At 42.3% G+C, this 27,957-nt stretch overlaps 1 protein-coding gene across 1 annotated transcript in view; it reads right to left on the minus strand.

Annotated features, from left to right (window-relative positions):
• Positions 1 to 27,957, minus strand: part of MOB1B (MOB kinase activator 1B) — a 42,043-nt gene that overhangs the window by 6,199 nt on the left and 7,887 nt on the right. The window contains exons 2-5 of the mRNA XM_081332214.1: positions 9,828 to 9,994; positions 5,899 to 5,992; positions 2,770 to 2,903; positions 1,675 to 1,838 (exon numbers count right to left, since the gene is read on the minus strand). Of these exons, the coding sequence (XP_081188340.1) occupies positions 1,675 to 1,838; positions 2,770 to 2,903; positions 5,899 to 5,992; positions 9,828 to 9,994 (559 nt within the window). The remainder of the gene's footprint in view (positions 1 to 1,674; positions 1,839 to 2,769; positions 2,904 to 5,898; positions 5,993 to 9,827; positions 9,995 to 27,957) is intronic.

Here is a 27,957-nt window from a genome sequence, read left to right on the forward strand (position 1 = left end):
CACCAGTGTGCCTGACTCAACTTTTTCTCTTTTTTTTGGCAGACTTAAGTGAAGGCATTGTTCGCTTATGGTTATGTTTTTGCCCAGAGCTGTAAGTAAATGCCAGTTTGGGGCAAAAATGTAAATCACGGTCACAGGACAGTGGGACATTGCAAATGGCTGCAAATGGTGCCCCAAATATGATTTCGTGACCCCAGGGAGGGGACAGCCTTCAGAACTTGGAATGAGTCGTCGTAACTTCAAATGGTTACGAGATGAGGACTACCTGTATTTCTCTAGATTAGAGATCCCAGCTTGAGCAGAATAGCATGAACAGGGTTGCGCTACAGGGAATGTTGCACGGGTGCCGGAAGTGTGACCACAAGTATTGGTGAGGTGATCTAACAAAGTTTAATAACTCTGTGTTACTAAAAAAAAAGAGTTCAGTGAAAGACTTAATTTACAAATGAAAGAAAAACAGATATGCTGGGTGTCTATGAAAGGAAAAGGGAAGGATGTATTAACTTTGAATGGGGTGGTCTGATCTTAGGGCAGGGGTAGGCAACCTCGGCTCTTTTATGACTCGTGGACTTCAACTCCCAGAATTCCTCAGCCAGCATGGCTCAGCTTGGAAACCTCTCCCTTTCCCCTCAGCATGGCTGGCTCAGGAATTCTGGGAGTTGAAGTCCATGAGTCATAAAAGAGCCAAGGTTGCCTACCCCTGTCTTAGGCAAAGGAGTTTATGTACAGAAAAGTCAAGGTATAATTTTTAATTACAAATGAAAAGAGCTAAAATACATGTTGTAAAATATAAATTGAGGTCTGTTGTCATTGTACGTGAAGGAGTAGGAGTCCACAGGTTGTGATAGTTGCCATTTTACACTGCAGCGAATGGTAATTATAGAACAACTATTGATGAATTTTGAGAAGAAAATGCGTCATGTTCTGAATAAATGCAGTTTTAATATTTCAGAGATCTGCAGGGGAACAATGGCAATAAATCAAGCAGCGGAATTAAAACGCCTGCTATAAATATCAGTACCCAAGGAAAAAAAGATAGAAAGGATGTAGTATATGCTGCCAAAAATGTTTTAAAAAGGTATTATATATTATAGAATGTTCCTGATGAAGGAATAAATTATAATTTTAATAATTAAACTGAGTTTTCTAAGTAATGATTTAAATCTAATCCATCTTGCCACTAAAAGCAGAAATCTGCAATTGTAAATTATCAATACCGACGCTGCATCCTTGTATTATATTTTAGTTTACAGTATGTGGAGCACCTGGTATTTAGGTACATTCTCGGTTTGATGTTATACTAACAAAGCATTTTGTATTTACAAGACAGATGTTTCCATATGTCAAATCCTAAACATTTCGACTTCTGCTATGGAACTGCAAATCCATTCTCCTCCCATGGTTGACGAAATATGACTGAAATTACAGCAGCATTATTACTTCCTGCTTTCATTACCTTTATGCATGTACATATTTTAGGTCTGCGTTTTTAGTAGTGCCAAAGAATTTAAATAAAGTGATGCAAGTGTGGCACCGCAGAAAAGTCAAGATTATAGTCAATAGTTTTTCAGCTATTGAGAATTCCAAGATATTTTCCCCTTAAGAGGGCAGAAAGCTGCACAAATCATTTTGTACGTACAAAATTAAATCACAGTCATTGCTGTGTTTGTTTACCTGAACAAAAAAGATAAAGTGCTTGAAGGATGTGTTGAGATGTGCCTCTTCTTGAAGCTGGATAACTGGATCAAAGTGCTGGTGATATATGTGAGCGTAAACTCTGAAGAGACGCTTTAAGATGGTCTTAGCTACGGACATGAAATTCTTTGGGAAAGGTACACCTGGAAATCAAGCAAAATGTAAATAATTCCCATTCTACTAAAGCAGGGATCTTCAAACTTGGCCCTTTTATGACTTGTGGACTTCAACTCCCAGAATTCCTCAGCCAGGCACGCTGGCTGAGGAATTCTGGGAGTTGAAGTCCACAAGTCATAAAAGGGGCCAAGTTTGAAGACCCCTGTACTAAAGAGTTATTCAACGTTACCAGAATGTGAGGACCAGGTTCATTGGAAAAGCACCATCTAAAGACAGGTTTGTCCCAGCAAAAATATTTAAACCAGGGGTCTTCAAACTTGGCCCTTTTATGACTTGTGGACTTCAACTCCCAGAATTCCTCAGCCAGCCTCGCTGAGGAATTCTGGGAGTTGAAGTCCACAAGTCATAAAAGGGCCAAGTTTGAAGAACCCTGGTTTAAACTATCCAGTGAATTTATTTAAGTGTCTGACCAGAATGAAATGGACAAGTCTTCTCCAGCCTAGTACCCTGAGATAACAACTCTGAATTCTCCAATCAGCATAAAAGGTAAAGGTAAAGGTTCCCCCGCACATGCGTGCTAGTCGTTTCCGAGTTTAGGGGCCGGTGCTCATCTCCGTTTCAAAGCCGAAGAGCCAGCGCTTGTCCGGGGACGTCTCCGTGGTCATGTGGCCGGCATGACTAGACGCCAAAGGCGCATGGAACGCTGTTACCTTCCCACCGGAGTGGTCCCTATTTTTCTACTTGCATTTTACGTGCTTTCGAACTGCTAGGTGGGCAGAAGCTGTGACGAGTAACAGGCGCTCACTCTGTTATGCGGCACTCGGGATTCGACCCGCCAAACTGCCGACCTTCTGATCAGCATAGATCCCTGGAAACCTTCCGTACCTTCAGAAATAACATAAATGAGCACCCCGTTTTTAAGTTAGTATAGTCCCAAAGCCCCTGCTTCAGAGTTACCTATTTTGGATGGAAATAGTGTCTCGTCATCCAGCTGATCCTGAACCCAGGTCATAAGGTAATCGATGTACTTTGGTGCCGAGCACTTGATTGGCTTCTTTATGTTTGTCCCATCTGCCCAATGATATTCATATCTGGAATGGAAAGAGAGTGAAATAGGTTCCTTTCAATAGGTAAATGTCGACTCAACCATCCAGGTCATAAGCAGGTAAAAAGCATGGCTTGGATGATTGACTCTTAATAATAATAATAATAATAATAATAATAATAATAATAATAATAACAACAACAACAACAACAACAACAACAACAACAACAACAACAAACAACTATTCAAAGTACAAAAAAACTGCTGCAGGCTGTGAAAACAGATCATTATAAAAATAAAAGAAACAAAGGCAGAATATAAGGAAACGGCTGGATGACAGATTAAATAGATCGAATAATAATAATGATGATGATGATGATGTTGGAAGGGACCTTGGAGGTCATCTAGTCCAACCCCCTGCTCAGGCGGGAAACCCTATACCGGGGGTGTCAAACTCGCAACATCACGTGATGGGTCACAACATGAGATTCAAGGTGCTGGTGATGACCTATAAAGCCCTAAATTTATTTATTTATTTATTTTATTTCTTTAGATTTATATACCGCCCTTTCCCGAAGGACCCAGGGCGGTTTACAGGGCATTTAAAAGAGAGTCAATACAAACGTTAAAACAAATTAAAAAAGATTAAATAAAACCCTGAGAACAATAAAAAAACCCAATTAAAATTAAAATTAAAAAATTCTCAGCCTGGGCCAGAGAGCTCGAAGAGCCAGGTCTTCAGGTCCCCGGAGGTTGGCTTGGGTCCGGGATATTTGAGGGAACACCTGCTGCCGGCATCAAGTTCCCTTCGTCCAGTGCGCTCGCAGAAGGAGGGTCTTCTCAGGGTGCCGCCGGTAAAAGATTGCCGGCGGAGAACACCCAGGGGAAGGGCCTTCTCTGTGGGTGCGCCTGCCCTCTGGAACCAGCTGCCCGTGGAGCTTAGGACTGCCCCTGACCTTCGCTCCTTACGCCGGGACCTGAAGACTTGGCTCTTCGAGCTCTCTGGCCCAGGCTGAGAATTTTAACTGGGGTTTTATTTTCAGGGATAATTTAATCTTTTATTTGTCTTTGAACTTTGTATTTTGTATGGGTGTGATTTTAAAATGCCCTGTAAACCGCCCTGAGTCCTTCGGAAAAGGGCGGTATATAAATCTAATAAAATAAATAAATAAATAAATATCACGACTTTTTTTCCATTGCTGGCAAAGGGATAGGGACGGCAGTTTGACACCCCTGCCCTATACCATTCCAGACAAATGCCTGTCCAGTCTCTTCTTCAAAACGTCCAGTGTTGGGGCATTCACCGCTCCTGGAGGCAGGTTGTTCCACTGATTAATTGTTCTAACCGTCAGGAAGTTTTTCCTTAGTTCTAGGTTGCTTCTCTCCTTGGTTAATTTCCACCCGTTGCTTCTTGTCCTGCCTTTGGGCGCTTTGGAGAATAGCTTGACTCCCTCTTCTTTGGGGCAGCCCCTGAGATATTGGAAGACGGCTATCATGGTCCCCCCCTCGTCCTTTTTCTTCATTAAACTAGACATACCCAATTCCAGCAACCGTTCCCTATATGTTTTAGCCTCCAGTCCCCTTATTATCTTTGTTGCTTTTCTCTGTACTCTTTCTAGAGTCTCAACTCTAGATATTGCACTTCATTTTGGGGAGAAACCCCTACAAGAATTAGTTTGTTCCAACAACTCTCTGACTCTATGCCTAACCAAAAATTTTCATTTTGACTGAAGAAGTTACTTGGATGATTAACGAAACATCTCAATTTAATCTACTTTGGTCCAGTTTCCGTGATTTAACCTTTTTACATAAGTTTCCTTTTGAATAACCATAGTCCTCCATTTACATTGTCGTGCTTTTAAGAGGGGCTGGGATACGAGTATTCGATTTCGGGTTTGATTTCTTCCTTTTAAAATAAGTTGTTCTCTTGAAGAGATGGATGGCTGGGTGCTGTTCTGGCACAAAGAGTCTTGTTCCACCCCACCCACTCCCAGCAAATGTCAGGAGAGACAAAGACTACACAATATACTATACAAATATAGAACACCCTTGTCTCACATGCACACCACTTTTGAAGCCAAACAAATTTCAGATTTCTCAGCCTTTAGTAGCAATGAAGAGCAGAAAATGTTTTCTAGATTAGAACATATTTTATATTATTATATGATAAAATGGTAAAAGGCTGATATTTGGTTTCGCCTGCTGTGTTTCCCCGAAAGTAAAGCCTACCCCGAAAATAAACCTTAGTTTTGGGGTGAGGCACACACCTAAAAATCAAGCTAGGGCTTAGGTAGGGGTGTGGATCTGTCCTATGTGCCCCACACCCACTTACCTTGCAGCCAGGACTCTCCTCGCTGGCCCACTTCTTCTGCAGCGTCTTCTGCAGTCAGGCTTACATTTCTCAGTCACAGGCCTTTCTGGAAGGCCTCTGCAGCCAAGAACCGAGCTATGGATTGAATCCATAGCTTGGTTCTTGGCTGCAGAGGCCTTGAATCCATAGCTCGGTTCTGGAAGGACTCTGAAGCCGAGAACCAAGCTATGGATTGAATCCATAAATCAGTTCTGGAAGACCTCGGTCCTCGAATGCAGAGGTCTTCCAGAACTGAGCTATGGATTCAATCCATAGCTCGGTTCTCAGCTGCAGAGGTCTTCCAGAACCAAGCTATGGATTCAATCCATAGCTCAGTTCTGGAAGATCTCAGCAGCCAGAGACTGAGCTATGGATTGAATCCATAGCTCGGTCCTCAGCTGCAGAGGTCTTCCAGAACCGAGTTATGGATTCAATCCATAGCTCAGTACTCGGCTGCTTAGGCCTTCCGGAAAGGCCTGACTGCAAAATGCAGGCCCGAATGAAGCTGCTTCTTCAGCCTCAGAAGAAGTGGACCGGCTGGGCGGGGCTGTCTATGCCCGAGGTTAAGACATCTCTCCGAAAATAAAACCTGGTGCCTCTTTTGGAGGCAAAAAAAAAAAGACCCGGTCTTATTTTCGGGAAAACATGGGTACTTTGACTGACACAAGTTAAGTATGGATGAAGTTCATACTTTGGCCCTGCAGACATCACTGGACAGCTCTCTTCTGTGCAGAAGTCTGTAATTGTCCCATAAAGCATGTTGATCTGGTTAAAGAAGTCCACAGCTATCAAAGAAAAAAAAGAACATTCCATTTAGCAACCAACTACTGGGGGGAAATACCCCCCCCCCAAACTAGACAATATCCTGTGTCTTTTTCAGCAAAACTGATCACCATAGAATCCACAGGAAATGGTCATCTGAAATACACCCAATGTTTTTAAAAAGTTCAAGAACCAGGATATAATTCCTCACGAGATTGTGAGTACAAGAATTAGAATTGCTTAAAATAAAGCAGACATTGCAGCTCTATCCCAAAGTGAATTTTTGCTGGCATATAATTCGGGTTGCGGTTGCGTCTCTTCAAGAAGCTAGCAAACCAAGGATAAATTAATGAAGCCGGTTGGAATGAATGTTTTACTTGGACATTAAAGACCCAGGTTTCTGACTGAATTCACATTGGCAGGCATAGGCCAAGCAAATCCTTTCTAAAATTGCCAGAGATCCTTCGTGTTTTCAACTACCCCTCTATCAATCAAGCAGAAAGCTATTGATATTAAATAGCGTGGCTTGTCCTCGTTTTGCTCTTGCAAATTTTCCATTTGTTTTTCGGAAGAACCGGTACAAAACCATTGCAAAATGCAGCCTTGAATCAATTAATGCATTAACTGAGTATCTATCTATCTTCCATTATAAGTCTATCACTATCTATCCATTATGTCTGTCTGTCTCTGTCTGTCTGTCTGTCTACCTACCTACCTATCTCTATATCTTTATCTATCTGTATCTCTCTCTCTCTCTCTCCTATCTAATCATCATCTCTCTCTCTACACACACACACACACACACACACACACACACACACACACACACACACACCAATTCCATTTTGAAAGTACAGAAGCTAGGGAAAAATAAGAACGACAGGGATAATATTTTATCCTGCAATAACGAAGTTTGTTCTTTTCATTCGATGGTCCCTGCAAGTTTGGCTGTTTTTGTAAGCGACAAGCGAGGGACAAGCACATTGGCTTGTAACAAAGAAAAAGGCTTATAAATTGAGAAGTGATAACCCTTATTATTATTTCTTTCCCAAAACAAAAGTGATGGCCAATATGCGGTCGAACAGTCTTTTGCATTTCCCTTTCATCAACCCGATGATGATGGAATAGGAAAAGTGGTAAGCCTGAACAGACCTGTTCCGGTTTATTGGAACAAAACTCAAAGTGACGTCAAGGTTTTCGCTCATGGAAAAGGACCATTCGGCTTTGTAGACAGATCCCTTAAAACAGCCAGTTATGAGGACGGTCTACTCAATTGAATGGGTAGCTCAAGTGAAAGCAAGAATGGTAAACTGCCTCATGTCTTTTGTGAGACTAGTAAACCGTGGTGGAAACAAGTAAATGGAGACCACATGTCCACAAAGGAACATGACTAATCCTTGCTTTAAAAGCATGAGTAGGAAGTGGGGGGGGGGAAAGGAGGGGAATTCACCAACTGGGAAATCAAATTTATGTTATATGGGCCTTTTTTAGTTTTATTTAAACGAATTGACTAGCGCCGATTTCTTTTCTTTCTTTCTTTCTTTTTAAACTCTAGAATCAGTACATCGTTAATATTAGTTCTGTTTATTGTATTTTCCTTTTGGTATATTTCAGCTAAAAATAACCCAGTCAGGAACCATGGTAACGTTGGTCCAGACAGAACATCTGGCTGGCATTGCTGCCAAAACCAAGGAACAGATTGAATCCAGACAACCGTTTCTTAAGCCAGCTTCATTTCCAGCAGAATTCAGAAAGGGGGAGAAGTTTAATCTTTGCTGCACAAATGTGCCTGGTCAAATCGTCCTGCCATAAATTCAAAGCGGAACAAAATTTCCGTTCTTTAAGGCCACCGGAATAGCTTTTTAGTTTCCTGTTTACGTTTAACCGTTTTCTAGACCAACTTTCTGCTTTTGGCTGTAGTGCTTTTACTCTGTTACAGTTTGCTAGGTCAGGGGTCCCCAACCCCCGGTCCGTGGACGGGTACCGGGCCACAGCATGCCAGCAACCGGTCCACACAAACAAGCAAAGCCCCGTCCGTGGGATGCAGGCAGCACACAAAACCACACACACACTGCAGTCCGTGGAAAAACCTTTCTCCACGGAACCGGTCCCTGGTGCCCAAAAGGTTGGGGGACTCTGTGCTAGGTTGTTCCGTCATCCAGATTCATGATGATGAGTGGCTTACAAACATTGTAAAATAAATAAAAAGGGAGGGTCCATTTATACTGGGGGGGGGAGAATACTTCATTTGGCAGTTTAGTTAGTGGGAGAAGAATCATTTTGGGATTACAGGCCTGTGGTCCTCGATTTACAACAGCCCAGTTAGTGACTGTTGCAACGGCACCAAAGTGACTTATGATCATTTTTCACACTTACGGCCATATCAGCATCTGCACGGTTGCGTGCTCAAACTTTAGACACTTGGCAACTGACTCATATTTATGACGGTCGCAGAGTCCTGGGGTCACGTGGTCACCTTTTGCAACCTTCTGACAAGCAAAGTCAGCGAGGGACCCAGATTCACTTAACAACTGTGTCGCTAAATTACTGCAGTGATTCACTTAACAACCGTGGCAAAATTCACTTAGAAATGTCTCATTTAACAAAAGAAATGTTGTGCTCAGTTGTGTTACTAACTTAGCAACTGCAGTGGTTCACTTAACAACTGTGGCAAGAAAGGTTACAAAATGGGGCAAAACTCTCTTAACAAACGTTTCACTTAGCAACAGAAATGTTGCGCTTCAATGTGGTCGTAAGTCAAGGAGTACCTGTAGAAATTTAATCTGCAGTGGAATGAATTGCTGTGCAAGCATTGTGAGTTACTAACATGGGAGCTCAACACGGCCACTATAAATATTCTGAGCTCAAGCTCACATTTTCCCAGAATTTCAATGTCAGAACCAAAGTCATTTCAAATCGCAATATTTATAACGTTTCTGCCATAGAAAACAAGCTTGAAATGAGCAGACCATCCTTAAAATTTGACTGTTTTAAGTGATCTGTGCACAAAGCCAAATGGACATATTCCATGAGTGAAAAGCTCTAAGTCACTTTGAGTTTTGTCCCAATAAAACACAACCAACTCAATCACTGCGCTGGAAGGAATGGAGTGAGGCAGTTTTGTTCTGACTTTAAAACAAAATAAATTTTCTGTTTCATGCACAACCTGTTATTTAAAATGACAGAGAAGACAATTAACACGTGGACCGAAGGTTTCTTAGTGTGACAAAACATCTAGGTTATGTTTCTGTGGGGTGGAAAAAAACAACTCCTTTCTATGCAAACATCCTATGACTTGGGAAAATGTCCTTATTGTCACCTCATTGTTACTGCTGCCTTACATGAGAGGAAAATGATAATAATGATCTATCAATATTTTCAACTGATTCATTTATATTATACTATATCCTGTACAATAGCCAGATTGTTGGGGGCAATAAGCTGACTTTGTAATAATGCCGCTTGGGGGGGGGGGGCGAAAGCCCTAATAAGCAGGCATATACATAGAATGAAGGCTATTGCTAAGCACATTTGATTTGTGCTTAGATTGTAAGCCGCCCTGAGTCTTTGGAGAAGGGCGGGATATAAATAGGATTAAATAAAATAAAAATAAAAATTTAAGGATCTGCAGCTCCCAAACTGCAAATGTTGGGATGAGCAGATACAGCTGAAAGAATGTTTAAAATAGGAGTGGTTATTCCCAATGTGTACTTCTGTCCTTTATTCAAATTTTTAAGTTCTTTAGATGCCTAGTTGACCAATTCCAGGAGAAATGGATTCCATTAAAGGCCAAAAAAAAAGTGCTTTCTTCATGCATCAGTGCTGAAAACATATACAGAACAAAGGGAGACTCCTTACTGTTCACGGCAACCCATTCATTTAGATCTTCGCCTTCCGGCAGCATAACAGCCATCCGTAAGTTGCCACTTCCAAGAGTTGCCTCCGCATGTTTCAGCAGCTCATATTGGTGGGAGCCTTCCGGAATGTTCTTCTTTGGTTTAAAAGTTTTAGAAGAGCGGCTACCACTGCAAAGGGAGAAGGAGATTTTGGGCTCAGAGAATGCTGGGCACTAGAAGCAGAGAAATAATTTTTACAAGGATCTTCGTTCTAGCCCAGGGGGTCTTCAAACTTGGCCCTTTTATGATTTGAGGACTTCAACTCCCAGAATTCCTCAGCCAGCGTGCCTAGCTGAGGGATTCTGGGAGTTGAAGTCCACAAGTCATAAAAGGGCCACGTCTGAAGACCCCTGGACTCTCACACGCTCTTGGTTAAAAAAACATTCCTTCCCCATGCATTATAAAGAGTTACATATGGATAAATAGGATTAAGGTCCCCCTCCCCCCCCCGGAGGTCAGCATTGTTGCATCCAACCTAGATGGCACCCGCAAACCCTCCCTCAATTAAATAATAATTTTAAAAACCTGATTAAAACAATTATCCGTGAAACTGTCAAATCCCCTCAAGATTTCAATGTTCTGAGATGGCAATATTTTGTTGCCTGGAAACACATGGCCTTCAATTACAACCACAACCGACCCCAACGTGTTCATTGCTAAGCAGGTTGATAAGTGAGTACGGCCCCATTTTAACACCTTTTCGTCACAGTTGTTAAGCAAATCTCTGCAGTTGTTAGGTGAATGGTGTGGTCACTAAGCACATCTGGCTTCTCCTATTGACCTTGATTGCTGGAAGCCAAAATTTTGATCACCTGACCGTGGGGATGCTGCAATGGTCGTAGGTGTGAAAACTGGACACTTTTTTCCCAGTATTGTAATTTTGAATGGTCATTATACAAACAACTGTAAGTTGAGGACTACCAGACCTATGCTTTAAAAAACAACAACACCTTAAAAAGGTAAAGGTAAAGGTTCCCCCGCACATGCGTGCTAGTCGTTTCCGACTCTAGGGGCCGGTGCTCATCTCCGTTTCAAAGCCGAAGAGCCAGCGCTTGTCCGAGGACGTCTCTGTGGTCATGTAGCCGGCATGACTGGACGCCAAAGGCGCACGGAACGCTGTTACCTTCCCACCGTAGTGGTCCCTATTTTTCTACTTGCATTTTTACGTGCTTTCGAACTGCTAGGTTGGCAGAAGCTGGGACGAGTAACAGGCGCTCACTCGGCACTCGGGATTCGACCCGCCAAACTGCCGACCCTCTGATCGACAGGCTCAGCGTCCTAACCCACTGAGCCACCGCGTCCCTAACAACACCTTACTGTAGATCAAAACAGCATTATTAGAAGAGGAAAGCTTCTTATCACCCTAAAAATGGGTACCTCCTTCTGAAATTATGTTTCCTAAAGCTTGAACGCTTCTAGAACAAAAATGAAGCAGACACAAGAAGATTGATAAGAGTGACTGGAGACAGTTGAGAAGAGAAAAGGAACTGGGCACGTGTTGAAACCCTGGAAAGACTGCAGAGAAGAGGATCAAAGGTGATTAGGGGACTGAAGACTAAAATATATGATGAACGGTTGCAGGAATCGGGCATGTCTAGTTTAATGAAGAGAAGGACTAGGGGTGACATGATAGCAGTCTTCCAATATTTGAGGGGCTGCCCCAAAGAAGAAGGGGGGGACAACCTATTCTCCAAAGCACAAGAAGGCAGGACAAGAAGCAACGGATGGAAACTAATCAAGGAGAGAAGCAACCCGGAATTAAGGAGAAATTTCCTAACAGGGAGAACAATTAAGCAGTGGAAAGGCTTCCCTTCAGAAGTTGTGGGTGCTCCAGAAGAGACTGGACAGCCATTTTTGTCTGGAATGGTATAGAGTCTCCTGCTTGAACGGGGGGGGGGGGGTTGGACTAGATGACCTCCGAGGTCCCTTCCAACTCTGTTATTGTTATTGTGTTTAATTTTGAGAAAAGTTATTAGAGTGGAGGAGCACAGTAGCACTAGTTAAAGATATATTTCATTTCCTTACCTTTCCTGCTGCTAGGAAAGTCTCTAGAGTGATTTACAGAACATTTTTTTACCATAGCCTTAAGTATGACACAATAAAATCAATAAGGCTTCAGAACCAATTAAAAGAAAAGGTAAGGGTTTATTTAAAAGGGGGGGGGAAACAGCACTGTAATAGGCATTCTGAGATACAATCTTATTCTGAACAAGGGCTTAGCCCATATAAACACTGGGTTAACAGGCTTGTCCAAATCATTTCTAAAAGAAAACAACTATAGTCTGGTTTAACTTCCTATGATTCTAGATAGGAAATGTATAATTAGGTTCTCTCCCCAACGTATGGAGACTATGTTTCTAGACCTTTGCTTTTCTTTTGAAAGCAAGTCAGAAACACTCTAATGGCAGAAAGTGAAGAGGAACTAAAGAGCCTCTTGTTGCGGGTGAAGAAGGAGAGTGCAAAAGTGGGCTTGAAACTCAACATTAAGAAAACCAAGATCATGGCATCTGGCCCTCTCAATTCCTGGCAAAGAGATGGGGAAGAAATGGAGGTAGTGACAGATTTTATTTTCCTGGGCTCCAAGATCACTGCAGATGGGGACTGTAGCCAAGAAATTAAAAGACGCTTGCTCCTGGGGAGGAAAGCCATGGCAAATCTAGACAGCACACTAAAAAGCAGAGACATCACCCTGTCAACAAAAGTGCGTATAGTCAAGGCTATGGTCTTCCCAGTTGCAATGTATGGCAGTGAAAGCTGTATCATAAGAAAGGCCAAGTGCCAAAGAATTGAGGCCTTTGAACTCTGGTGCTGGAGAAGACTCCTGCGAGTCCCTTGGACTGCAAGGCGATCAAACCGGTCAGTCCTAGAGGAGATCAACCCTGACTGCTCTTTAGAAGGCCAGATCCTGAAGCTAAAACTCAAAGACTTTGGCCACCTAATGAGAAGGAAGCACTCACTGGAGAAGAGCCTAATGCTGGGAAAGATCGAGGGCAATAGAAGAAGGGGACGACAGAGAATGAGGTGGCTGGATGGAGTCACTGAAGCAGGAGGCGTGACCCTAAATGGACTCCAGAAGATGGTAGAGGACAGGAAGGCCTGGAGGAACGTTGTCCATAGGGTCGCGATGGGTCAGACACGACTTCACAGCTAACAACAACAAACACAGGTTTATTTCAATTGGAGTATCTCATTTTTGGTTTTTTAAGAGAAGCCAAATCTTCCAGGACGCGTCAAGTTTTGTTCTCATTCCCAGCTAAATGACAAATGCAGGGTCCTTCAACATTTTTTAAAGGTCTGAAATGTTTGTTAAAGTTGCCTACTTCCTCTTTTACCATACAGCCAACAGGAACTGTACCTCCCCACTGCTTACTCTCCCTTCCTAAATTACATATTCAAAACCATACTTCCACTTTTTGGCTGACACTTTAAAGCAAGTTATGAGGAGAACACATTTTTCAGCACAAAGTTTGTGCCTGTATTTTAGCAGCTTACGGTACACTCCACACGCTTCAGCTTCCAGACATAAAACAGGTTAAAAAACAATGCACTCACAATTTTATTTAAATCCCGGTTATGAAAATTCACCTATCTCTGACTAAGTATTTTCCTTATTACTTCATCACTCATATACAGGTAAAGACAGAACGCTTCCTCTGAGTCCTAGTGGACAATCACTTCAATATGAGCCAGCCGTGTGCTGCAGCTGCCAAAAGAGCCAACACAGTGCTAGGCTGCATTAACAGAGGAATAGAATCAAGATCACATGAAGTACTAATACCACTTTACAATGCCTTGGTAAGGCCACACTTGGAATACTGCATCCAGTTTTGGTCACCATGATGTAAAAAAAGATGTCAAGACTCTAGAAAGAGTACAGAGAAGAGCAACCAAGATGATTAGGGGTCTGGAGGCTAAAACATATAGGGAACGTTGCTGGAATTGGGTATGTCTACTCTAGTTTAACAAAAAGAAGGGTGAGGGGGGACATGACAGCAGTCTTCCAGTATCTCAGGGGCTACCCCAAAGAAGAGGGAGTCAAGCTATTCTCCAAAGCACCTGAAGGCAGGACAAGAAGCAACAGATGGAAACTGGTCAAGGAGAGAAGCAACCTAGAACTAAGGAGAAATTTCCTGACAGTCAGAACAATTAACCAGTGGAACAACCTGCCTCTAGCAGATGTGAATGCTCCAACACTGTAGGTTTTTAAAGAAGAGACTGGACAGCCATTTGTCTGTAATGGTATAGGGTTTCCTGCCTGAGCAGGGGGTTGGACTAGATGACCTCCAAGGTCCCTTCCAGCTTTACTATTATGATTATAATTATGAATAGCCAAGTTCACTTCATAAACAGCGGTACAAGTGTTAAGAAAAGTACCTCTGATTTTTTTTAAAAAAATTACCTGCAATCAAACAAAAAGAGATAACTGAACTATATAAGTAATAGCATGGCCTCCAAAACTAAAAATAAAAAAGCAACATTAAGCTTTTATAGTAAGGTGACTATAAAATATTACTTGTTTTGAACAAAAACATAATTTATCACTAAAGAATGAAAATATGTCTGAAATTCTACACTGCTGTACCTTTAAGGTCCTCTGAATTCAGCCTTGATCAACCAAAACCAATATGCTGACTTCAACTCCCAGAATTAATGCTGAGATATCTGGACAGTAAAATCGAAACATCTGGAGAACATCCAAGATAAGGGAGTTTGGTAAGTAGTAATTATTTCATCTATGGCTGGCAAACCTCTCTTTAAAAAAAATCAAGGAGAAACAAGATAAAATATGATCTTACTTAGACAACTTGGGAAAACAGTCCATAAACCGGTTCATAATGAATCTGTCAAATCCCTTTTAAAAATTCTCTTGAGCTGCTGACTATTACAGCAGTGAATTATGTGAACTGGTAAACATTATAGAAAATATGCTCTTTGTCTGCCTTGCATTCTCTGCTGGTCACCTTAATCCAGTGAGAAAAATAGTTGACCGTATACTTTCTCAGTGTCATCCATAAATTTTATAACAACCTCATTATCTCTTATGCCGCATTTACCCTAAAAATATTAGGTTTCCCTCAAATACGTTTTTTAAAAACCTGTCATTTTTATACACTTCTATTACTTTTATAAATAAGTCAATATTCCCTCTACTTCCTATTTTCCTCACAACAACCTTGTGAGGTGAGTTGGGCTGACAGAGTGACTGGCCCAAGGTCAATCCAGCCAGCTTTCATGCCGAAAGTGGGATTAGAAGTCACAGCCTCCTAGTGGTTGGACCAAAGACACCAGCCAGCTTAACAACAAGAACAATAATAATAAAGTTGGAAGGGACCTTGGAGGCCATCTAGTTCAACCCCCTGCTCAGGCAGGAAACCCTAGACCATTTCAGACAAATGGCTGTCCAGTCTCTTCTTAAAAACTTCCAGTGTTGGAGCATTCACAGCTTCTGGAGGCAGGTTGTTCCACTGGTTCATTGTTCTAACTGTCAGGAAGTTTCTCCTTAGTTCTAGGTTGCTTCTCTCCTTGATGAGTTTCCATCCGTTCCTTCTTGTCCTGCCTTCAGGCGCTTTGGAGAATAGCTTGACTCCCTCTTCTTTGGGGCAGCCCCTGAGATATTGGATCACTGCTATCATGTCCCCCCTCGCCCTTCTCTTCATTAAGCTACACGTATCCAATTCCAGCAACCGTTCTTTATATGTTTTAGCCTCTAGTCCCCTGATCATCTTTGTTGCTCTTCTCTGTACCCTTTTTAGAGTCTCAACATCTTTTTTACATCGCGGTGACCAAAACTGGATGCAGTATTCCAAGTGTGGCCTTACCAAGGCATTGTAAAGTGGTATTAGTACTTCACGTGATCTTGATTCTATCCCTCTGTTAATGCAGCCTAGCACTGTGTTGGCTTTTTTGGCAGCTGCAGCACACTGCTGGCTCATATTGAAGTGATTGTCCACTAGGACTCTTGAGATCCCTCTCACAGTTGCTACTATTGAGCAAGGAACCACCTACACCAGGGGTAGGCAACCTTGGCTCTTTTATGACTCATGGACTGACTCAGGAATTCTGGGAGTTGAAGTCCATGAGTCATAAAAGAGCCGAGGTTGCCTACCCCTGCACTAGACCATATAGTCAACAAAGCTAGGAGGAGGCTGTAGACAAACTGAAGAACCAGAGGGTGGAAAGTAGCAAAGAACATCTCTTTCCTTACAGAATAAAATAAAAGATGGGAAAAAGGCGTCAAGTCACTGAAGGATCAGGTTGGGCAACGTGGGTCATGGTAAAGTTGGAAAACCAGGAGCTGCACGGATACACGATACATGCAGATCCCCAGACATGTATGCATACACAGGAAGGCATGCATAACCAAGTCTTAGAAACGGCAGGTGGTGTGGAGGTGAAAGTTACAAATGCAAAAATGAATGCCACAAAACATTTAAACAATCAAGATACACATATAGGTAGCTTACGGTGTTAACGCAAAAAAAAACCCAACAACACCCCACCACTTATCAGTTTGGACACACAATGCCATATAGACAGATAGGGGCTATGTACGGGAATTATTAACATGGAAATCTGCAGACCCAAAGAAGAGGAAAAATGTAGATTTTTGTGCCTATTCAGAAAAGGAGGAGAAAATTAATGACGTAGAAAAAAAAGCTTAAGGGAAAAAAACAAAAAGGGAAAGCAAAAAAGAACGCAAACCCAGGATAATGTTGGTATGTTAAAATAATAAGATTCTGGAGACCTCCGAACATCAGCCTTCTGATTAAATTGAGAAACTCAACACATTTCAAAATCACACGATCTGACTGAGCCAAAATTACACCCCTGAAAGGAAAACACACACACACACACACACACACACACACACACACACACACACACAAATCCATATAGAAAGGATAGGAAATAAAAAGAGTGGATTTGTCCATGAAGTTGGTAATTGAGATCTCAGAGTGTACAATATATCGGCATGTGATTGCAAAGGCTAAAACAACACTGAAGGATCAAATGCCTCTGAAATAATTGTGGGATGTAATAACAAAACACTGATGCTTCCTTACAAACTTAATGAAAAGGGTTTGTTTTGAAATGGAGGGATGCTTCTCCGACACCCCTGCAAAGAACGTCTAACAGCAAAATTTAAGACAATCCGGAAGCATTACTGGTTTTTTCTCTCAGCTGTTCCACGTAATCCACGTGGTCTTAAAATTTCAACCCAAAGAATAGCTTTATGCCAGGGGATGATCATACATTATGTAAGACGTACAGGAAAAACGACTGGATAACGAGAGAAAGCTTGATCAGATCAACCCCAAAGGCAAAATCAGAGTTTAAGAAACACCACATGCAACCAAAGAAATCAAAGATGATGCTTGGGTTGGGAGCTAAGAATTGCAAAGATTACCGAAATAAGAAAAAAAAAAACAAGGCTGGCCCATTATTCATTCATGACTATTGAAAGTTACAATGGCACTGAAAAAGGTGTTGTTTTTCCCCCTAAAGTTGGAAGGGACCTTGGAGGTCATCTAGTCCAACCCCCTCCTCAGGCAGGAAACCCTATACCATTTCAGATAAATGGCTGTCCAGTCTCTTCTTAAAAACTTCCAGTGTTGGAGCATTCACCACTTCTGGAGGCAGGTTGTCCCACCGGTTAATTCTTCTAACTGTCAGGAAGTTTCTCCTTAGTTCCAGGTTGCTTCTCTCCTTGATTAGTTTCCATCTGTTGCTTCTTGTCCTGCCTTCGGGCGCTTTGGAGAATAGCTTGGCTCCCTCTTTGGGGCAGCCCCTGAGATACTGGAACGCTGCTATCATGTCCCCCCTCGTCCTTCTCTTCATTAAACCTAGGACCATTCCTTGTACGTATGACCATGGCAGCATCCGCATAGATGCGTGATGATAAATTTGAATGCTTAGCAGCTGCCATGTACCTATGACAGTTGGAAGCGTTCTGGGGTCATGCGGTCGCCACTTGCAACCTTCCAGCTGGCTTCCAACAAGCAAAGTCAGTGGGGGAAGTCAGATGAACTTAACGGCTGCGTGATTCACTTAACAACCATGGGGGGGAAAGGTCATAAAATCAGGCGTAACTCACTGAACAAGCACCCTACCTTGCAACGGAAATTCCAACTGGTTCCAACTGTGGTCATAAGTTGAGGACTACCTATACTCTTGAGGTTCTGAAGGTCTCTCAAGATGTGGTTACAATCCAGCAGGCTTGGGGACCCCAGGGGACAGATGAACTTGTCAAATGGCTCCTTTATTATTAACATCTGTCTATTATACTCTTTTCCTGTTTTAGCTTCTATAATTTTTAATTCTTTTAAAATAATTATTATATAATGCTCAAGCAATGATTGTTTCATTACTGTTGTACGTCACCCTAGAGTCACTTTCATGATGTGGACAGCCATATAAGTTTGATTAGTAAATAAAAATAAATCAAATAGGTTTGACGTTAATTCACCATACATTCCCTTTCACATCCCCTTGAAGAGACTCAAATACATCCAAAAAGACTTAAAAAGTGGGCAGTCACTGGGAAACTCTGAATGATGTCTGGGTATGTTAAACAGGAAAGCAAAGGGAGGTAAAGCTTTAAATCTTCCTAGCTTTTCTAAGAGTCTCTTTTGGCAAGCACAAAGTGAACACCACAATGTTTTTTTACTTTGCACAATTCACATTTTCTCCCTGTACAGCATAGATACTCGATTGTCAATATTGGACAATCTAACACGGAGAGTAGACAGCTTCAACTGGAAACTACTGCACTGTAAATAAACATGTTATAATTTATATTGAATCCCTTAAGATTCCTAATAAATTAAATTGCGAAGCTTCAGAATTCGTTCAGTGCTGACTGTCAATTCACACAGGACAAACGCTGGAGGAGGTTGAAGGAAGAAATTCCAATGCAAAGATGGAATCTTACAGAAAATATTTACGGAAAGGAAATAGACAAAACAATAACAGCTAAGAAAGAGGAAGGAAGGAAGGAAGGAAGGAAGGAAGGAAGGAAGGAAGGAAGGAAGGAAGGAATCAGAGGCAAAAGGAACGGGGAGAAAGGCTAATGAAGATGACCGCACTCACATTTATTTATTTATTTCATTTTGTTGCATTTGTATACCGCCCTTTCCCGAAGGACTCAGGGCGGTTGACAGGGAATTAAAACAAGAAATACAAAAATTAAAAACAATTAAAAAGATCATAACAGTCCCTGAAAGAGTAAAAACCCCAATTAAAATTAAAATTAAAATTCTCAATTTCAACAGAAAACAACAGAAATTGTTTCAAGGTTGAAGCAATGCAAGGAGGTAAGGATTCAAATAAAAATTAGGACACTTTCCAGAAACATATACTAACTGCTGAATTTTATGATGGCATAAACAGACTTAAAACCTTTCTGGGTTTAACTGCGCTTACTCGCCAGTCAAGTGTATTTACAACTGTAAACTGAGATGCAGACTTATTCAAAGAACAAGAAATCTGTTTTATAACCTGGCCCTTGATTACTTTAAGACCGTTTCTGGTAAAGTTAAAACACCCCTGGCTTTTTGCGTGTGTAGCCAGGTGTTAAGTGAATCGCCCAAGTTAAACCCAGGACGGAAATAGCCAACTCTGAATATGCTGTGATCTGAGAAAGATGTATTCTTATCTTGGCATAAGAGAATCTGAGAGGGGGGGGGGAAATACCCATTTCCTGTTATAAAGCAGCGGTGAAATGAAAACACACCAGCCTTTGGGAGGAAACCCTGAAAATGGCGATTAACAGAGTCGAGAAGGAACTAGAAATGGAAGAAAGCAAATTAAATATTCTCATAACAGAAGCGTGTGGCTACAGCCATCTAAACGGAAATGTGATTTTTTTTTAAAAAAAAAAAAAGTGAAGTGGAACACCGCACGGGATACATGTGCAAAAAGCTACACTTAAATGCGGTAAACGTTTGGTGCTCTTTTATTCTCCATACCTAACCGGAGATAACAGAATAAAAGCCACAGAAATCACATCTCCCTTTTCCATAACCTCAATGCCTCTTGAGAATAAATGCACATAATAATAATAATAATAATAATAATAATAAGAAGAAGAAGAAGAAGAAGAAGAAGAAGAAGAAGAAGAAGAAGAAGAAGAAGAAGAAGAAGAAGAAGAAGAAGAAGAAGTAGTTGGAAGGGGCCTTGGAGGTCATCTAGTCCAACCCCCTGCTCAGGCAGGAAACCCTAGACCATTTCAGACAAATGGCAGTCCAGTCTCTTCTTAAAAACCTCCAGTGTTGGAGCATTCACCACTTCTGGAGGCAGGTTGTTCCACTGGTTAATTGTTCTAACTGCCAGGAAGTTTCTCCTTAGTTCTAGGTTGCTTCTCTCCTTGGTTAGTTTCCATCCATTGCTTCTTGTCCTGCCTTCAGGTGCTTTGGAGAATAGCTTGACTCCCTCTTCTTTGGGGCAGCCCCTGAGATATTGGAACACTGCTATCATGTCACCCCTCACCCTTCTCTTCATTAAACTACACATACCCAATTCCAGCAACCGTTCCCCATATGTTTTAGCCTCCAGCCCCCTAATCATCTTTGTTGCTCTTCTCTGTACTCTTTCTAGAGTCTCGACATCTTTTTTACATCGTGGTGACCAAAACTGGATGCAGTATTCCAGGTATGGCCTTACCAAAGCATTGTAAAGTGGCATTAGTACTTCACGCGATCTTGATTCTATCCCTCTGTTAATGCAGCCTAGCACTGTGTTGGCTTTTTTGGCAGCTGCAGCACACTGCTGGCTCATATTGAAGTGATTGTCTACTAGGACTCCGAGATCCCTCTCACAGTTACTCCTATTGAGCAAGGTACCACCTATACTGTACCTGTGCATTTGATTTTTCCTGCCTAAATGTAGAACCTTACTTTTTTCACCATTGAATTTCATTTTGTTAGATAGCACCCAGTGTTCAAATCTGTCCAGATCCTCCTGTATCTTAAGACTGTCTTCTGGAGTGTTGGCTATTCCTGCCAGCTTGGTGTCGTCTGCAAATTTGATGAGTGCCTCAAAGTCTTCAAGCATCAGTCTTTAGAGCAATTATGTGCCTTTCTCTGTACAGGGGGGGCTATATGAGAAATATTTAACACATAATTTTATGAAACCTATGCTATTAAAGATCCCTTATTACTCCCCTTTAATTTTTCATATCGAAATATGGAGTATTGCCTTGCATCCTTTTTTCAAAATAGAACAACAAAACCGAGAAGCTTTCTAAAGAACAGGAAGTGGTTGCTGTTATTTTTAATTTTTCAGCTAAAGAAGTCAGGCTTCCGGATGGCCATTGCTGATATGATTGGGATATTGGCCAACCCTGGTGAGGAGTGGCAAATTGCAGATGGACACAATTAGCTATCTTGTCAGGCACACAAATTTAAGCAGATGAGTACCAGTCACCAAAGGACTTTGTAGACCACCACATCTATAAATCAGGTTAAATACTTATAAACCACTCCAAGGAAATATACTAAAAACACAATTTGCTTTAATCGATAGCTTAATCTCTCACAACCCTCTGAGATCCCCATCCACTGAAGTTCTTTGTCATCATTTGCAAAAACTCTTCATTGCTCCAGTTGTACTATACATATGCTAATGACAAATAAGCTTATTTTATTCCTGTTCCACAAAACCCAAATATGCAGAGTGAGCAGATAACAACCAAAATTACTGACAATTCTGAAAGTGGATATCCCATGCTAAAACAAGCAGCTAAAATTGCAGATGAATTATTAACTTTATAACACAACGGACTATTTTACATTTGAACTTTATTTAAGCGAATCATACTGTGAGAGGTAACTTTCGTGGCAGCGTAAAACTTCTTGCTTTGCACTGCACAGAAGTCAAAATGGCCCACATTAAATTGAAATTCCTTTTCCTACCAACCTGGATACGTTACTAGCTACGCAACTAGCTATTTCAACACAAGCCAAGTTTCATCACGAGAACAGTCTTGCCAAGTTAGAACAAAAATAATCATCCATTCTAATCAGGCAGCCCCTTAAAAAAAGCTTCCAAGAACAGTTCCCTTGATTGTCTATGCCATTTTATAATCAGAAATACTGTTCCCAAACATGGGCTTGGACTGTTGTCATTATGGGAAGCAGCCACTGATAAGGGTTCTCTATTCAAGGACTGTACAGCTCTCATTACAAGCTGCAACAAAATAAATGTAATAATATATAAATACGTGAATCGGGGAGGTTTAAAAGTTGATCCCACAACTGTAATGAATCGGCCTCAAACTCAGTTTTTCATGAACACTATGAGCCATTAACACTAACCATAGGGGTCTGTGGACCAGCACCGGTCCGCGACATGCCAGAATCCAGTCCACGCAAACAAGCGAAGCCCCATTCGTAGGATGCAGGCAGCACATGAAACCATGCCCCCTCCGGTCCGTGGGAAAAACTGGCTCCATTGAACCGGTCCCTGATGCCCAAAAGGTTGGGGGCCTCTGCTCTATAACAAAAGATCCCAAGCCACTTTAAAGGTCAGGGTCACGGTTAAATAACGGTAAAGGTTTCCCTGTCTGGTAGTATCCAACATTAGGGGACGTTGGTCATCTGTGTTTCATAGCCAAGGGAGGCAGGGTTGTCCGAAGACGCTTCCGTGGCCATATAGCGAGCTTGACTATATGTCAAGGCATACGGAACACTGTTACCTTCCACCAAATTGCTACCTATTTATCTACTCGCATCTGCAGGCTTTCCAACTGCTAAGTGGGCAGGAGAAGGCTTAAAGTAACGGGAGCCCATCCTGACCCAGGCTGTCAGCTTTCCAGATGACAAAGTCAGCTTCTTCAACCGCTCAGCCATCCATCGCGCCCCCACCCCCACGGTTAAATATACAGCAGCTTTAACCAACTGAAGACGGGGTGACCTGTTCTCAGCAAGCACAGAGTAAAGAGATTAGCAAAGGTAAGTGGCTTTTCTTTCAGGCGCTAGAGCCAGGATATTGAACGACCTGGCATGGAGCGATGGGTGGATGAATGTGAATTTTATCAGGGCTGCAACCATGTTTGTTGTTTAAAATATTGGTCGTGTTTTAGGGCGCTGTGGTTTTTAATCTGTTCACTATTCAAAACTCCTCCTGGAAGGTGAGCAGCCATATAAATTTATTAAATAAATGTATAAGGACAGCTAAGGACAGTTAGCACAAAGGCAATGAATGTCCTTGCCAGCAAGCCGGCCTTGCATGATTCCAAAACAGAATAACAGAACAGAATAATAGAGTTGAAAGGGACTTTGGAGGTCTTCTAGTCCGACACCCTGCTGAAGCAGGAAACCCTATTAGGCTTCAGACCAATGGTTGTCCAATCTGCTGTTAAAAACAGAAAAACAGAACTCATTTTCACACACACACCCAAGCGGCATTATTACAAAGTCAGCTTAATTGCCCCCAACAATCTGGGTCCTCATTTTACCTACCTCGGAAGGATGGAAGGCTGAGTCAACCTTGAGCCTGGTGGGACTCGAACCTGCACTAATTGCAGGCAGCTGGTGTTACTTAAGGAGGCATTAGCCCAATGCTCCACCAAGGTACTACTCCAAAAAAAGGGGGTGTCATTAGCCATCAAACTTCAAAAATACATTTTCCCAAAAGGTTTCCACAATTTTGGCCACTACTGTAAGAAGAGGGACGAGATACTGCACAATCAGACTTGCACAATTGTGTTGGTATAAACCAGGGGTCTTCAAACATGGCCCTTTTATGACTTGTGGACTTCAACTCCCGGCTGAGGAGTTCTGGCAGTTGAAATCCAGAAGTCATAAAAGGGTCAAGGCTGAAGACCCCTGGTACAAACAATCTCAAAAAAGGGAAGTTTACAGGTATTCCTCAAGTTACGAGTGTAATGGAGCCTGCCCATTCCATTCGTAACCCGAAAACTCGTGGGAGTGAATCTCGTACCTCGAATGAGATCACTTCCTCGCTCGTTAAGACTCACGGGGCTCGTAAAGTGAACATGAGGTATCTCAGGGTAGAGAAGGCCATGGAACATAAAATACAGATAGTCCTTGATTTATGATCACAGTTGAGGCCAACATTTCTGCTGCTAAGTGAGACAGTTAAGTGAGTTTTGCCCCATTTTACAACCTCCAACAATTGTTAAGTGAATCACGACAGTTGTTAAGTTAGTAACACGGTTGTTAAGTGAATCTGATGTTCCCATTGACTTTGCTTGTCAGAAGGCCGCAAAAATCAGGATCACCTGATTCCAGGATGGCGCAGCCGTCGTAAGTATGAACCAGTGGCCAAGTGTCTGAATTTTGATCACGCGACAAGAGAGATGCTGCAAGTGTGAAAAACGGTCGTTAAGTCGCTTTTTCCAGGGCTGTTGTAACATCAAATGGTCACTAAATGAAAGATGGTTAACTGGAGGACTATCTGTTGTAGTCTCCAGGACTGCTGGTGATCTAATGCAAACTGAAAAGATACCAAAATAGATTCCTAGAGGCTCAAATAAATTCACACAGAAAATTCCAGAAGACATTCAAGTGTCATGGATGGATGGGTGGGTGGGTTTTCCAGGAGGCTGATATGTGTTTCATGGAGACCACTTTTAGTATTAGCCCAAGAATACCAACTAATTGAAGTTGGGTGTGCTACGACTCTCTATCCAAAAATCACCCAGCAACTTTCCACAGCTTCAACCTGGGCTTCCGGATCTCACTCCAACATCTTAACCCTACCACTACATTACCTCTCATCACACCAACAATGAGAGAATCTTTTACCATTGCTTTTTTTGGATTTTAATAAGGTAGGAAAGAAATCACTAAGCTGAACGTTACCTTCTTCCACCAAGCTGATATGGCTAAGTCTTGATTCTGCAAGCGGCTTACCATTGCGGATCAAGGAGGCTAGGGAACATGGTGAGTTTCTTATATTCAACAAAACTAGTGTTGACCTTGGTAGGAAACACTTTCTCAAGATCAAACAGTAAGCAGATCTTCAAACTTCAAACTTGTCCTTGTTTAGTGTAAGTAATGTCTGGCAGGCATCCTGTTAGCTTGATTCAGGGACTTCTGTGCGTCCTTTGTAGTCATAACATGAACACCCAAATCAGCCCTTCCTTTCTCAGACATGTGTAAGATAGGACAGTTGTTCTAGAAATGTAACATATCTTCAAGCAGTGAGAAGTTATTTTGGCTACACAGCTTAGTCAGCTATCAAAGAAAATGCACGATGTGGTTCTTATTCTGAAATGTTTAGCGTGCACAGAAGCCCAATAGGACTGCATAAGCCTTTAGGAGGGAAAAAAAACACGAGTTTAAATTCTGGAACGTCGTATTTATGAAAACTGGCTTTTTTTGATCACCCAGCGCAGCCTGTTCTGCTTAAAGCGTCATTCTTATCTGTGATGAAGATTCTAATCTAGCCCAGATACGTCAAACAATCTTTTGCCAAGTACTATAAAGCCAAATGCTGTTAAGTTGTGCTTTATTGCCGAGCTCTAGTACAAAACGTGTGAATAACTCCACTTAAAAGGTAAAGGTAAAGGTTCCCCTGCACATGCATGCTAGTCGTTTCCAACTCTAGGGGCCGGTGCTCATCTCCGTTTCAAAGCCGAAGAGCCAGCGCTTGTCCGAGGACATCTCCGTGGTCATGTGGCCGGCATGAGTAGATGCCAAAGGCGCACAGAACGCTGTGACCTTCCCACCGTAGTGGTCCCTATTTTTCTACTTGCATTTTTTTTACGTGCTTTCGAACTGCTAGGTTGGCAGAAGCTGGGAGGAGTAACAGGCGCTCACTCTGTTACGCAGCACTCAGGATTCAACCCGCCAAACTGCCAACCTTCTGATCGACAAGCTCAGCGTCCTAACCCACTGAGCCACCATGTCCACTTACTTTTTCATTAAATAAACCTTAATTCACTTCTCTTTTACAGTATTGAAGAAACTCAGAAAAGTGGGTTGAGCGAACCAGAGCTTTTTAGATTGCATTTTTTTTTAAAAAATTCTATCTTTATGCTACCGTACAAGCTGCCCACGTTGCTTCAAAGCGAGATGGGTGGCATACAAATTTAATAAATATTTGTAAATAACTCAAGGCAACAAGCAAACTCCTTCCTCCTCCTGTTTTCCCACAACAACAACCCTGTAAAGTGAGTTGGGCTGAGAAAGAGGGACTCGGCGGCACCAGCCCTAATTTGCAAAGCTCGCTTTCATGGCTAAGACGGGACTAGAACTCACAATCTCCTAGTGCAGGGGTAGGCAACCTCGGCTCTTTTATGACTCATGGACTTCAACTCCCAGAATTCCTGAGTCAGCTGACTCAGGAATTCTGGGAGTTGAAGTCCATGAGTCATAAAAGAGCCGAGGTTGCCTACCCCTGTCCTAGTGATTGACCCAAAGTCACTGAGACAGCTTTCATGCCTAAAACCGGACTACAACTCTCAGTCTCCTGGCTCCTAGCCCTTGTACCTTATCTACTATAACAAACTGACTTCTCTTATAATAAGTTTGGGTATCACAAACACTCGGCCAAAATTTGTTTTTCAAAAAAATTTTTTTTAATAAAACCAGATGCGTCTTAAAAGTTATTTGCCAAACGTACTTCATATTTCTCTATAGTTGCCGTAGGAAGGTTTTTAACTTTTAACTCAGAAGCAGCCAATGAATTTGTCATTAAAATAATCCATTCTAGTGTTCTCAATGGTAAGGAAGACATCAAAGAAATAAGATACTTCCATACTGCTAAATGTGATTAACCAATGCATCTTATGCAATATTTATTTCCGTGATGGGTATTTATTTATTTATTTATTTGATTTGTATACCGCCCTTCTCCCTAAGGAGTCAGGGCGGTGAACAGTGACATAAATATCAAAATGCACAAATAGATATTGAAAACAAATTAAACCCTAATGCCCAAATGCAGAAGATAAGTTATCTTAAAACAATAATTACAACAGAACCCGTCAGACCAGACCGGATTGCTCAAACAGATATGTTTTTAGGTCACGTCAGAAGGAGCGAAGGTCGGGAGCCATCTGGAGCTCAACCGGTAAACGGTTCCATAGGTCAGGCGCGCCCACTGAGAACGCCTCTGGGAGCCACCAGACGGCATTCTCCGAATGGCGGAACCAATGCCATGTAGGGCTTTGAAAACCATTACCAGCACCTTGAATCTTACCCGGAGGACAACTGGGAGCCAATGCAGCTCACGGAGTAGAGGTGTAACATGGGAGTATCGGGAGACTCCCAACACAATTCTCGCGGCTGCATTCTGTACCAGTTGGAGCCTCCAAGTGGTCCTCAAGGGTAGCCCCATGTAAAGAGCATTGCAGTAGTCAAAACGAGAGGTCACGAGTGCATGAGTGACCGTACGTAGGGCATCCCGGTCTAGATAGGGCCGTAATTGGCGCACCAGGCGAACCTGGGCAAAGGCTCCCCTAGTCACAGCTATTATGTGGTCTTCCAAGGAAAGCTGTGAATCTAGGAGGACTCCCAAGTTGCGAGCCCTATCTGTGGGGGGTAATAACTCACCCCCTATAGAAAGAGATGGAATGTTCTGAATATCCCGAGATGCCGGTACGTACAGCCACTCAGTCTTGTCAGGGTTGAGGTGAAGCCTGTTCCTCCCCATCCAGACCCAAACTGCTTCCAGGCAACGGGACATCACATCAAGGGCATCACTGAGGTGGTTTGGGGTCGAAATAAAAAGCTGGGTATCATCAGCATATTGGTGATACCCGACTCCAAAACCACAAATGATCTCACCTAGCGGTTTCATGTAGATGTTAAATAGGAGAGGCGAGAGGACCGATCCTTGAGGAACTCCACAAGTGAGAGGCCTCGAGCTCGATCTCTGCCCTCCTGTTAATACCGGCTGCGAACGTCCCATGAGATAGGAGGAGAACCACTGGAGAACCGTGCCTCCCACTCCCAATCCCTTGAGACGTTGCAGCAAGATACCATGGTCGATGGTATCAAAAGCCGCTGAAAGATCTAGAAGGACTAGGACAGAGGAACAGCCTCTGTCCCGAGCTCTCCAGAGATCATTTATTAGTGCGACCAATGCCGTCTCTGTGCTGTGTCCGGGCCTGAAACCCGATT

The sequence above is a fragment of the Vipera berus genome, assembly GCF_964194415.1.
Source record: "Vipera berus genome assembly, chromosome: 7".
In the NCBI taxonomy this organism is placed as follows: domain Eukaryota; kingdom Metazoa; phylum Chordata; class Lepidosauria; order Squamata; family Viperidae; genus Vipera; species Vipera berus.